The sequence below is a fragment of the Sus scrofa genome, chromosome 4 (assembly GCF_000003025.6).
Source record: "Sus scrofa isolate TJ Tabasco breed Duroc chromosome 4, Sscrofa11.1, whole genome shotgun sequence".
NCBI lineage: Eukaryota > Metazoa > Chordata > Mammalia > Artiodactyla > Suidae > Sus > Sus scrofa.
Genome location: NC_010446.5, coordinates 15913704 through 15927344, shown reverse-complemented (window position 1 = coordinate 15927344; position 13641 = coordinate 15913704). Strand labels below are relative to the sequence as shown.

Sequence of the window (13641 nt, the reverse complement as noted above, 5' to 3'; positions counted from 1 at the left end):
TCAGCTCGTGATTGAGTTCTCTTCCAAGTGCTGGTACTTGGGTCGGGCTTTGAGAGAAGGGCACGAAGGGTCCGACCTAACGAGCTGGCCCCTTGGCTTGTTTCTGCACATTCTTAACCATCTCTCTGCATTTCGAGTCACCCCAAATTCAACCCCTGAGAATCACTGTTCCTCAACATAAATGTGAACCGAATTCCTATTTCTGCTTCACCTATTTGCAAGGTCAGGCAGGGTGGCCACTTTATTAAAAAAAAAAAAAAAAAAAGGAAAGGAAAGCAAATACAATTGCAAAAATATGTACATTGTTGTAGAAAAGCAAAGTTCTATAAAAAGTAAAAAACAAAAACATTCCCCACTCCCTTCCAGGAATATTGACTCGTCAGGTCCTGAGATTTCCTTCTTCCACACAGTTACCTGCCGTATTTGCCCAGCAGGTTCCTCAGGGGTGTGGAGCGAATTTAGAATGAACTCATAGTACCTCTGTTTCCTAGCTGGCTGGAACTCCAGGCTTGACTTTATCATCTTTGCAAGAAGCCCTGGCTCGGGTTGACTAAATGTTGATGTAAAGAAAACTCCTCAACTCATCAGCCACCGAGAGGAACAGCCGCTGATATGCCTAGGCCTTTATCAGCACTCTGGCTCCGAGCAGCCCCCAGAGACAGGCTTATCCCATGAAGATACCTCAGGAAACCTGGGCAAGCCAAGACGTTACACAGGAATCAGAAAGTCTTCACAGCTATCGGGTGACTCGTTCCATCTTTTCTGGGGCGGGATTTCCTCCGGGACCGTTTGTAATTGGCCTTATGTTGCCCCGAATGAGCTACACCATGAAAGGAGAGAAGGCATACGGGCTTTGGGCTTGTTCTAGAAGAGAGGCGACTCCAGAGTGCCCCGTTCACCTAAGAAGGAAGTCTGAACATGACGAGGATTGCCTCCAATATCTCTTTCTGTTTTAAATCACGGTGTGGATGATGAAGAAACAAGAAAAGCAGATACCGCCTATTGGACAGCGCACTTTGTCAGAGCGAGCGTCGCAGCTTTCCGAGGTAGACCATTGTGTGCTAAGGCCCTACACCCGTGCGGGTTTAAGATGAGTGGTGCTTCCTTGGCTTTTTCAAAACAAACTCCAAATCAAACCCCCAAAGCCCCGGGATTTCTCAGATGTAGTTTTTCGTTTGTGTTTTTTTTTTTTTTTTTTTCCAACACATTTTCACATTGTAAACAAAGAGCATCCTATCTTGTGTTCGAGTTTTGCCCTCTTCTTCCACATCTCTAGGGATCTGTAAAGGCGTTTCCGTGAACATCAAGAAAATTCCATTTTCACCCATGAAATAGAACTCCTACCTCATAGTCTTGCTGGCAAATCTTTAGGGAAAAAACAGTTTATTTACAGTATTCCTGCTTTTCCATACCAATTCTAACGAGAAGTCCATACGCTTAAATTCCCCGCCAGTGTCCTCTCAATGACTTATCTCAGAAGTTTCGAGCCAATGTTTAAAATGTACGCTATTTACAAATGAAGCATCCAAATTCTGTATCCCCAGCCATCCAATCAGCAGGGAAACCCTTCTGCGGTGCGGTCATGAGCCGGGATTCAGAACTTGAACAGGTTGATAAAGTCCTGGGGTGACAGCGACACGGAGCAGCTCTCTGGGTTATTGGCTGTGCAGGGGTGATCGGTGCCCTGGAAAAGAACATTATGGTTAGGTGGGTGTTCTCAGCAGCACCTCACTGGCTTGTAGCACCGGAGGCGATGGCCCAACCTCAAAACAACACTCCTCTGTGAAGAGTGCCATGCAGGAATTCCCGTTGGGGCTCAGCGGTAATGAACCCAACTGGTATCAAAGATCAAGAGGGTGTGGGTTCGATCCCTGGCCCTGCTTAGTGGGTTAAGGATCTGGCATTGCTGTGCGCTGCGGTGTAGGTTGCAGATGTGGCTTGGATCTGGTGTTGCTGGGGCTGTGGTGCAGGCTGGCAGCTGCAGCTCTGATTCGACCCCTAGCCTGGGAACTTCCATATGCCACAGGTGTGGCCTTGAAGCGAAAAAAAAGAGTGCCATGCATTATGGGAAAACTAAAGAGCCGTCTGTGTGTGCGCATGCACAGATGCACACCTGTGCACAAAGAGATGAGGGAGTTTGGGGGTGAGTGGGTTGAAGAAAAAAATACACACTAGGGGGTGAAGGAAATGAAGGTCTTTGAAAGTTTCTTTCCCCAGGGACTGAATCAGTTTTAGCTTCACCTTCGGGGGGGGGGGGGGCTGCATAATGAAGAGCAGGAAAGCGCTTGGCGATGCAGTGCTGGGGCTGTTGGCTCTCAGGGGCTGGGCTGGGGTGTGTGGCAGCCACCTCCGAGACACGTACCTTCCAGGAAAGAATGTGGCAGTGTCTGCAGAGCTGAAGGGTGTCTCCATATTGCTCTTTCCGAGGGTAGCATCGCACAAGTTTAAAATACATCTTCTTCCAATCCAGCTGTCCTTTGTCTGACAAAATTAATCGCTTGCGGATCTAAATAACAAATGAAAGTAGTTCTGAAAAGGTCTGCTCCTGCCCCCTTCCCCGCTTTTTCATCTCTACCCTGGCAGTAGCTACGGGGAGAGTAGTAAAGATATAAAGTAGTACCCAAGCTTTACCCAGTGAAACAATAGCTTCTTTAAAAGAAACAGGTGGCTAGTGACATCTTTCTGGTGACCTCTGTGAAACTGCATTTGGAAGGTCCTTGAAAGTTTAGGTGATCTCAGTAAACAACTGCAATCTTTTCTTTGCTATAGACTTGAGTGATTATTTCCAGGGAGATGTAGTGACTGCTTGGCACAGGGGCTCTATTTTACATCTAAATATTAGTAGCTTTGTGAGCAGAACTCGTTGAACTCACACTTCTATATAAAGAAGTTGGAAAAAAATCTGAGGCAGCAGGAGAAGGGGAAAGAGGCCTAGAGCTGGTGTTGAAAGGCCCAAATTCAAATCCAAGGTCAATTTCCTCCCTAAAGAGCACTGCGCTAATTTGGATGTGTCACTCAGCCACTTGTGACCTTAGTCCCTTTATCTGTTTAAAGTGGGCTTAATGAGGGAGTTCCCTGGTGGCCCAGTGGGTTAAGGATCCAGTGCTGTCACTGCTATGGCATGCGTTTGACCCTGGCCTGGGAAGTTCTCCATGCTGCAGGTGTGGCCAAAAAAATTAAAATGGGCATAATGATATCTACCCTTCTTGGTCATTAGCATAAAATAGATTGGCATCAGTAAAAGTTCTTGAGCTGTACAATGTCATAGAAGTATATGTTACTTTGTTATAGAAAAAAAGTACAATTTGTGAATTTTTTTGGAGCAAGTAGTAAAATGGTTAAAAATATGTTTTCTCCCCCTATTGAAACCACATTTAAAAAAAAAAATCTCACACGTAATATTTAGAAACTCCTTGACTGCTGTTTTCCAGCCAGGGAGCCCTGGAGGGTGAGTTTGAGAAGGATGCCAGGGAAGCTTAAGGGTAGGGGGCACGGAGAGGGAGAGAAGGAAGCCTCACAGACCTGCCGCTCGGAGAAGTGGTACTGGCAGAGTTTCTTCCACAGGAGCCGGTCCTCGCTGAGCACGTGCAGGTCGGGGGCCACCTGGCCCAGGCTGACCAGGTCCCGGCCATCACTTAGCCTTTGCATGATGTTCAGTTGCAAACACAGAGGCAGGTCGGTGAAGGTGAGGCCTTTGAAGGCAGGCTGCAGGGAGAAGGATTACATTAAGTTGCAGGACAGAGAGCAGCGGTCCACCAGGCACCACCCTCCAAGGGTGCAGCTGTCCCCTGTCCTCCAGCCTCAAGCTGGTTCACTGATCAGAGATCAAAAGCAGAAGTGCTTTCTGTCCTAAGTGGAGAAACAGAACTCATGGCTGAGACCACAAAGAACAGTTTGGAGCGACTCCAGCTGATGGTGCCAGGAGCAGTTTCCTAAACTGCACAAAGCTTTACACTTTTTAAAAGATGGAAATATTGTTGACGTACAAAACTGTGTTTCAAGTGTCCCATATAGTGATTTGACATTTGCATACATCATGAAATGATTGCCACGATAAGTCTAGTAACGTGTCCCCGTATGAGGTTATTACCATGCTATTAACCATAGTCCTTATGCTGTATTTTATATCCCCAGGGCTCATTTATTTTGCAACTGGAGGTTTGTACCTCTTAATATCCTTCACCTGCTTACACTTTCACTCTAAAAGATTCTCCTAATAGCGCCTGTTGGATTCTTGTGTTCAATTACAGTACTCTCGACCTTAAAGCATTCTCACTGCCTGCCCCTTTTGTGACCAGCAGTCTCTCCAAGCAGGGTTTTTCACCGGGCCCCAAACAGGCTGCCCACAAGGCCTTCACTCTCCGCAGGCCTCTCTGCCCATCCACCTATGACTCTTCCTCAGATCCACTTCAAACCCACTTCCTCTGAAAGGCCTTTTCTGCCTTTGTGGCAGCCTCAGGCCTTAGCTGTTGCACCTCCTTAGAATTCCTATGATCTCTTCCAGAAGCTTTTTGCAACAACCCCCTCTTGTTAGGTAATGCAACCCATCTCCAAAAGAAAGCTGGAATAGAACATTCCTGCTAAATATAAGCTCCAGGGAGGCAGAAATTTTTGTCTTTTTCATTGCTATGTCTAGAAGATTCTAGAAGCATGCTAGCATATAGTAGACACTCAATGAATATTTGTGGAATGATAAAAGTCATTCAATAGGTAAAAACAGCAACAACAGAAGACTGTGTAGTGGTGTGTGTGTTTGTGCGTGTACACATATGCACACTTTGGGAATGGCTAGTCAAGAACCTTTCAGCCTAAGCATCATCCATTGAGGCATCTCTATTTAAACCTAGGGCTCCATGGAACATTTTGAAAACCAGTGATCAATGGAGAACATGTTGGCAATTAATCATGAGCTTCTCTAGAAGCTTATTCTACTTTATCCTTAAGTCTATGTTTAAGCCCTCTATTGTTTAAATTTTGATGAGCTCATGTTATCCCACCCAGACTTAGATCCTTGAAAGCAAGTCTAAGCCTGTATCCCTTGCAGACAAGCCCAGCACGGAAACCTTCTGCATGCCGACGGGCCTGGCACTGGAGTTGCTGCAATGGGCAAGAGAGACCCAGAGACACAAGCAGATCATTCTAGAACAAAGGTTAAATGCCATCAAGGGGATGAGCACTAAGTGCTAAGGGGACAATCTGTACAGAAAGTCCTCAATCCTATTTGTTGCTGTTTCTTAAACAGCAGCTGGCTGCTGCCATCTGGATAAGAAGTCAGTACAAGTCACTCGAGACTGTGGCTTTCTGTCCTTCCCATGCTCGTCCTGGGTGAGCTCTTGAATTTGTACTGACATTTTTAGCTCAGTGCTCTATCATCTCTGGAGGTCACAAAAAAAAAGAAACAAAACAAAAAAAAACAAGAAAACCCAACCAGGATGAAGAAACCTCGCCTGAGCTCAGGGGAAAATATTCTGGGAATGGGTACCGAGTTCCCTACTTTAAATTTTAGGGAACTAAATTCTGTCTGAGGCACATCACACTTAGAACCCACAGGACCCCAGGGGCATGCAGAATCTCAGCAGTTCCCTCCCCTGTCCCTGAAAAGCAGGACAGGCGTGCTGAGGGCAGGTGGGCAGTGGCAGGGCGCCTTGGGAAGCTGGACGATGGAGAAGAATAGGAGGTGCCTGGGAGGAACGTGGGATGGACAAGCAGATCTGGATCCCAAGTGCCCTCTGGAAACCTGGGCCTCAGTTTCCCTGTGTCCAGAATGAATTTGTTTAGGAGTCTCTGCAGATTCCCTCCAGCTCCAGCAATCTCAGACTTGGAGTAGCTTCAGCCTCCTAACTCGTCAGAAGTGTCTGACTTGACAGTGTATATTGTTCAGGCTGCTGGGTGGAACTTTCAATTGTTTGCAGAATTCAGGACTTTGCCGGACTGCAGAAGGCCCTAGACCTATTTGTCATTTATCATCCGCTGCTGATCATATGAGCCAATAAAACTGCCATGAGATTTTCTTTTTGTTTCCAGCACTTCAAAGCATCTACTTTTTTGGTTAAAACTCCCAGGCCAATTATTACATGAGCTCCTATTAAAGTCCACTTGGCAGAATTCACTCTCAAATTTTCAAACCTGAACTTTTCCAGAATCCTTGCCCAGACCCCATACTGAGTCCTTACTCCTGATAAGTGGTTAACTGCTTGTGTGCCTTCTTCTTTTTGAATATAAACATACAGAAGAAAAAGAATTTAGGTAAGATCTTTTTATATTCCCCTGTTCCCATGCCTCCCAGCCCTGCCTTGCTCAGAGCACACTGTGATTCTATTTGATTCCCCCCTACAGGCCAGTTCTATTAGTTTCCCCCTTCATTCTTTTTTTTTTTTTTTTTGCTTTTTAGGGTCACACCTATGGCATATGGAAGTTCCCAGGCTAGGGGTCGAATCAGAGCTATAGCTGCCTGCCTACACCACAGCCACAGCAACACCAGATCTGAGCTGTGTCTCTGACCTACACCACAGCTTATGGCAACACCGGATCTTGTAACCTGCTGAGCGAGGCCAGGGATCGAACCTGCGTCATCGTGGATGCTAGTCAGATTTGTTTCTGCTGAGCCACGATGGAAACTCTCTCCCTGTCCTGCTTCATTCTTTTTTTTTTTTTTTGCTTTTTAGGACTGCCCCTGCGGCATATGGAGCTTCCCAGGCTAGGGCTGAATCTGAGCTGTGGCTGCCAGCCTATACCACAGCCACAGCAATGCCAGATCCAAGCCACATCTGCAACCTGCACCACAGCTCATGGCAACACTGGATCCTTAACCCATTGAGCAAGGCCAGGGATCAAACCTACAACCTCATGGTCCTAGTCGGATTCTTTTCTGCTGCACCACAACAGGAACTCCCTGCTTCATTCTTTATTAATTATTTTCGCCAATGAAAATTGGCTCCACAGAATTAGATAGGATATTTTGAAGGAAAACAAGATTATGTGCTGGGAAGATACTGATAGGACTTTGGCAAATCGAGAGCAATTACTGTAAATGTCACCTTAACATTTTCATGTAATAACGTACTTCTCTTTGGTCCAAACCGCTAAAAAGTTAAATTTTAAAATACAGTCCAGACTGAAGTAATTAAATCTCTCTCTCTCTTCCTCTCTCTTGATCTTCCTTTCTTCTGAGAATTGGGCGTTTGTGTGAAAAGCTCTTCGGGGCTCCCTGGGTCCTCAGCGCTGCTCTCAGAGCCGAGGCGGGTGGGGAGGAGGGTGTGGCCGGGCAGAGCGCAGCCTTTGCTCGCAGGCCTAGGGCTCAACCCACGTCTTACCGGTGGGGAGGCCTGGCCACATTATCCTTAACCACTCAGCCTGATTTTTCTACTTTATAAAATGAGGAAAAGCATCCCTTCCAGTGTCGCTGAGTGGCGGGGATGAGACAGCGCATGGGAGTACTGAGTTCTGGTGCCAGGAAATATTCGCTATAGTAATGCCTCCTGCTTACAGCCACGCACTAGATGAGTGAGTTCATACATTAGAGGACTTAGAAGAGTGTCTGCCACAGAGTGAGCCCTGCATGATACTGAGAGCTGATGCGTTTACAGTACTTCACTACGTTTCACGCCCGTTGTGAGGCTTTGGATACACTGACTTGTAACTCTCACTCCAGGGCTATGAGGTAGGCCTGGTCGCTCCTCTTTTCTGGATGAGGAAAGTGAGGCCCAGAGAAGTTAAATAACCCGCCCCAGATCCTGCCCTTGGGAAACTGTCATCCGCCTCTGTAACACCAGGCAGTGTTCGCCAACCATGTGCCTCTCAACATTGAACAAGTTCCTCAGGCAGGTGGTGAGAGGAGACGCTCTTCAGTCATTCATTCACGCACCTAAGATGTATTGCCTGCCTTCTGCTCTGTGCCAGGGACAAGGAGTAGAGCAGGGAACAAGACGGTAATGCCCTTTCTTTGTGGAGCGTGTAGGCCAGGGAATGGAGACAGGAAAGGGAATACACATAGGAGAAATTTTCAGGTCATAACAGTGGCTCTGAAGATGATAGATGATAGTGGCTTCCACAGATTAGAGGTCGGGGAGGCAGAGAGCTGAAGCAGAACCGGGCTTAGAGTGTGCACGCTAGCTTGGCCTGGCTGGGCTGCTGTGAGCAGAGGGGACTGTGAAATGAACTTCAGTGTTTGATCTGTCCTGCATGGGATTTCACTGGATTGAAAAGATTTGCACAAAGCTGGATCATTGAATAAATAGTGGGAAGAAAGCTGGATTGAAAGAAAAGTTTAGAAACAACCGATGTTAAAAGCTTGGTCATTTTAGGAATAAGGAGCCCAGGGTTCTGGCCTCAGCTCTGGCCCTGATTGCTGTGTTAACTAGGGAAAGTCACTGGGCCTCTCTGATCCCCACTCTCTCCTCACTCCACAAAGGGTAGTAAGCAACTACAATGGGTACCTCCAAGAGAGTCTGTAGATCAACTAAGGGGGACTTTGGGGGCATAAGCCCATGGAGAGGCAAGGTACGTGGGCAGATGGGGCCAAGGGGGCTCCTGGGGAAGTGGACAGATAGACCCGAGGCAAGTTCTGGGCAAGTGTGACCATCTAAGTGGGTGTTCCAAGTTTCTGAAAAGAAGATGCCCTTGGGACAAATGGGACTTGCTTATTTACATCACTGGCTGGGTATCACGGTGTGTGTGTGTGTGTGTGTGTGTGTATGTGTGTGTGTATACTCACAGGTGCCTCTGTGTGTGTGTGTGTGTGTGTGTGTGTGTGTGTGTGTGTGCTGTACCCTTTGTGGTGCTGGGAACACATAGAACTCTGAAGTTTCTAATTATTCCCTCTGTTTCAGAGTTTAAAAAAGCCTAAGGCACGGAGAGGCTAATAACAGTAAAGTCAAGGACACGCACTTTGCAAACTTCATGTAGTGAAATAATTGTTTAAGAGAAGCCAAAGCAGTTTTCTCATGCTTCTTTCTCAAGAGATGGGGCAGACCCAAACTTTATCAGCCTGGGTCCCGGAACCACTTAAAACAGCCGTGGTCCATGATTAGATAAGTCAGCCGAGTGCTACGTGAGCTGCCTAAGTGTGTCTGTCCATTAGGGAGCCTCAGAGATTACGCCAGCATCTTTCTCACGTTTTTGGTGTGCTTTAGCCCTCCTGTGCACGGGTAAGAGGACAAGCGTCGAGGACCAACTTATGTTTTAAAAGCCAAAAGAAACCACTGACAGTAGTTTAGCTGGTAACGTCGGGGGGTTAGGGGTTGGTTTGTTTTGAGTGTGAACTGTTCATCTCTTTTCCTATCTCTATGATTACTGTTTTTACCCATAGGCTTCCTTTGTCAAAATTATTAATAATTGGAACTAGGGTTTTATTTATTCATGTATTAAAAAGTTATTGTTTCTTTTTTGGCTGCTCCCATGGCATATGAAAGTTCCTGGGCCAGGGATCGGACCCATGCCACAGCAGAGACCCAAACCCCTGCAGTGACAACACTGGATCCTTAACCCCGCTGTACCACCAGTGACCTCCTGGAACTAGAGTTTTAAAAGGCTGATACCTATTCTCCAGGCCACTGTCATCACGGCTCTGCTGTGTTCAAGGCAGTAAAGCTTAAAGAAACTCATACTTTCAGAGGAAATGGGCAGAGATCTCCAGATCTCCCTAAAGAGTTCGGTGGGATAGCCAGCTCGGCCCCAAAGGTCAAGTTTCTAGTTTTCCCACCACATTTTACACTTGGCTGAGCTGCCGCACTCGAGGTTATTGGGTCGAGTTTCCATTGTCTAGGTCCCTTCTTTGTTCGTATATCCTGACCCTGCTCTGTCAAGCCGTTCTTCCCATCCTCGCTTTCAAGTCCCTCAGCCCGTCCTCAGCCCCAGTAGAAAGCATGAGATGGGGACTCTTGCATCACCAGAGCGGGTTTGACGTCCTGGCGAGGCTGCCCGGCCTCTCAGCAGAGGAACCCACCAGAGCTGGTCCTGCGAGGAGGCAGCTGGGTGCTCCTCTTACCCTGGTGATCTGGATGTTGTTCAGCTGCTGCTGCCAGTGTAGAATCGTCTCCATCCGATACACCCACATGTTAATGTTCCCGACCAGCACGGACTTGCCGACTCTCTGGACCAGTGTGCACAGGGACGTGTAGAGGGTCTGGAGGAGTTCCCTTATCAGTCTGATGTTTTGCTGGTCTTCAAGCACTCGAGTGGGGAAGGAAAAAAGTAGTAACAGTTAGGATACTAGAACACTCCATATGTTACAAGGGGTTCTTTCTCCTTCTCTTTTCTGCTCCTGTCACCTGGGCACGCCCACTAGGGATACGGTTTTCTTTCTCACTGGTGTTTGTTTTACACTTGGCCGAGCTTCTGCACTCGAGGTTATTGGGTAGAGTTTCCATTAGCTCAGTCCCTCTTTGTCCTCCTCTCCTGTCTTCTACAAAGACGCTTTCTCTTTTTATTGTCTCACCAGCACCAGTGGCTCACCTGATCTGAAATCAGGGTTTTTTTTTGCTTTTTTGGCCGAGAAGTGCTGTCTCTTTTAAGGGATCAGTGGTAGAAGCACGGGGGTTTAGGAGCTTGGATTCTAATCCAGTCTGGCTGACTCTTTGTGCGACTGTGGGGAAGTCACTCTTTGTCCTGTACGTACAGTGACCCAGTTGAGGCAGGGGTGTCAAGTTCCTTCTAGTTCTAATTGACTGTGAATTGATTCTGCCTGGTACACTGTTCAATTTTCTAGGAATTCGGGATCCAGAGTTTCAGTAGCCAAGGTTGGGACATGTGCCTGCACTGAAGAAGCCTAAGAGGCTTAGGGCAGGGCAAATGGAGGATCCCGGGACAAGGACAGAGGGGGATGGCCTTGCCCATCATCGTGAGCACTGAGTGGTCCCCCTTTGCAAACGGGACTCTGGCACCCCTGAAATGCATCTGGAGCCATTCGTTTCCATCCCCTCATACGTCCTTAAATCTAATGACATGTCCACGCCATTGGAAAATCCATCGGCCCAGCCCCAGGCCTATAAAAAGGGGTGAGAGTGTGAGAGAGAGCTCACCTTTCAGTACCACTTTTTCCAAAATGTTCATGAAGTTCTTTTGGGCAATGCCACTCAGGGATGTGAGCTGTGACTTCGCTATCAGTTCCAACAGCTGTGGATAAAAATAGAAGTTGCCAGGCTTAGACTACAGAGATATTTTTCTCCTCTAATCTTCACTTCTGAGTCACATGACACGTCGATAGAGACTGACGGGGAGAGATAAATGGCAGGCAGGGCCACAATGCAATAAAAAGCAGATGCTCCAAGTGAAAGACAAATGGGGGTAATTCAAAACCTAGGAACCAGGCTGAATATTTAATGGCTTTTTTCTTTTAAATATAAAGAGTTTGGCTTCAGCCAGGCTAATTCATTCTACTTGTCCTACTTCAGCAAGGGAGGCTGAGGTTCTCCAAAGGGAACAAAACCTCCTATGACCTGCGAATGCTAGAGTTCTACACGGTCTCTCCCAGCGGGAATTCTACCCCAACTGGAACTTCTCCCCATTGGCTCTCAAAGCACCTAAAAGCTCAAGTTCAGCAAAGATATGTCGATTCTTATCCTGATATCTGCTCTTACAGTGTTCAGTAAAAATGTCTATTAATGAGACTCTTTCATTGCACTTAACTTTCTATAGAAAGAAACTAGTAACAGGAAGAGAGATATTCAGGGATGCATAGTGTGTGTGTGTGTATATATATATATATATATTTCTACTTAGAAGCTAGGATCCTTGTAGCTCTTAGCCTCTATGCAAGTCTTGCTTTGACCACTTATTAGCTCTGTGACTCTGGGCAAATCACTGAATTTCTTGATGCCCCAGTTCTTTATCTGTACTTGGTTTTTTTTTTTTTTTTTTTTTTTTTTTTTTGTCTTTTTAGGGCTTCACCCATGACATATGGAGGTTTTTGGGCTAGGGGGTCCAATTGGAGCTGTAGCTGCCAGCCTACGCCACAGCCACAGCAACAAAGGATCTGAGCAGTGTCTGTGACCTCACGGCAATGCCAGATCCTTAACCCACTGAGCGAGGCCAGGGACTGAACCCACATCCTCATAGATACTATCAGGTTTGTTAACCACTGAGCCACGATGGGAACTCCTTTTTCTGTACTTGTAATGCTTAGAGTCTCCAAGATTGGTGAGACTTTAATCCCAACCTCTAGACCACTGGGGAGCTCTGATGAGACCTTTAAATGTACATAAAGCCCTTACACAGTGCCTGGCATAAATTAAGTAGAAGATAAAGGTTAGTTGGCTTATCGAAGGAATACGTCCCATTCCACCACTCCTGTTATCACCAAACAAAAAGAAATAAAGGAGTTCCCTGGTGACCCAGCAGTTAAGTTAAAGGATTTGGTGTTGTCACTGCAGCAGCTTAGGTTGCTGCTGTGTTGTGGTTTCGGTCCCTGCCCCAGGAGCTTCTGCATACCATGGGCATGGCCAAATAACAAAAAAAAAAAAAAAAAGAAAAAAAATACAGATCGTAATTTAAGTTGGTACACTCTTAATATTTCTTCCCTTCAAAAGCAAAATTATTTACAGGTGTGGCAAGATTTAAAAAAAATCAAAGAATTCTGTTGTTGGAAAAATGAAACTTTAGGCTGGAACAGGGGATCATGTAGTTCAGCCCAGTTAACAGATGAGCAGCGTGAGGCTCAAGAGACTGAACTTTACCACCAGGAGTGAGAGGGCTCAGCAGGATCCTTCTTAACACACTTCATACTTTCCCAGAGTTCATCAAACAAAAGAGGTTAATATAAAATGAACATACAGTCACCAGAACCCACCAGGCTCCCAAGGGAGAACTTGCCTTAGACCTAGTAAACTGGATTTAGAGAACCGAGAGCTCCCTGAGGTTAAAGCTTGAATCTCTGCTCCTAGGAAACTTCCCGGGGGAGTTTCGTCTACCGGCCAGGCCCCGCCCAACTTCACTTCAGGTCAGTAAACACCAAGGGTGACACTGTGCTGGGTGCTAGGATCAAGGCTGAGGGAACCAGCAAAGTGACATTTTAAAAACTGGGCTGCAGAGAAGAATTGAAACTCTTGGATCAAGGCCCCAGGCAATTCAAAGAAGCTCTGCTTCCAAGGCATTTGTTGAAAAATTTTGTCCCCATGGAGCCTCTTAGGAGACTGTCAAACCACATACAGACTTTTAATTTCCTGAACATAGTTTTACTCCAAGTTAAAAAAAAAAGGACCCCAAATCTTTTCCTGCCTGGCTGATGCATCCCTCACACATCATGCACGGAGAGCTGTCATCTGCCTGCGGGGAGGCGGCAAAGAAGGGCTGAGGCTGGTAGATTAAGATCAGTGCTGGTGATCCAGTTGGATGTCAGGAGCTGAGCAAGGCCCAGGGAGAGAGGCAAGAAGTCAGAACATCAGCAGAGGCCACCTCCACGGGTGGGGACCACACTCCCTGTCAGGTTCTGCTCTCACACCAACCAGCACATGACAGTCAAGAGAGGAGTGAAAAATGGCACAAAGGGACTGGCTAAACCTTTCATTTATCTCCCGGACCAACAACAAGATTCAGAAGGCCCAGCCAATGGTCTGTTAATACCCTGAGCCTCACATGACCAGCACAAAGCGGGATGAAAGAAAACAAAAGTCTTGAGTCGGTTCCGGGAAGGGCAGTCCGGTGTGC

General features: G+C 46.8%; 1 protein-coding gene across 1 annotated transcript in view; it reads right to left on the bottom strand.

The window, feature by feature from the left end:
* The window catches only part of FBXO32 (F-box protein 32), a 30055-nt gene continuing 17829 nt past the window's right edge, over positions 1416 to 13641 (bottom strand). Inside the window, 5 exon segments of the mRNA NM_001044588.1 lie at positions 1416 to 1684; positions 2363 to 2506; positions 3523 to 3705; positions 9986 to 10170; positions 11019 to 11112. Of these exon segments, the coding sequence (NP_001038053.1) occupies positions 1595 to 1684; positions 2363 to 2506; positions 3523 to 3705; positions 9986 to 10170; positions 11019 to 11112 (696 nt within the window). The 3' untranslated portion in view covers positions 1416 to 1594.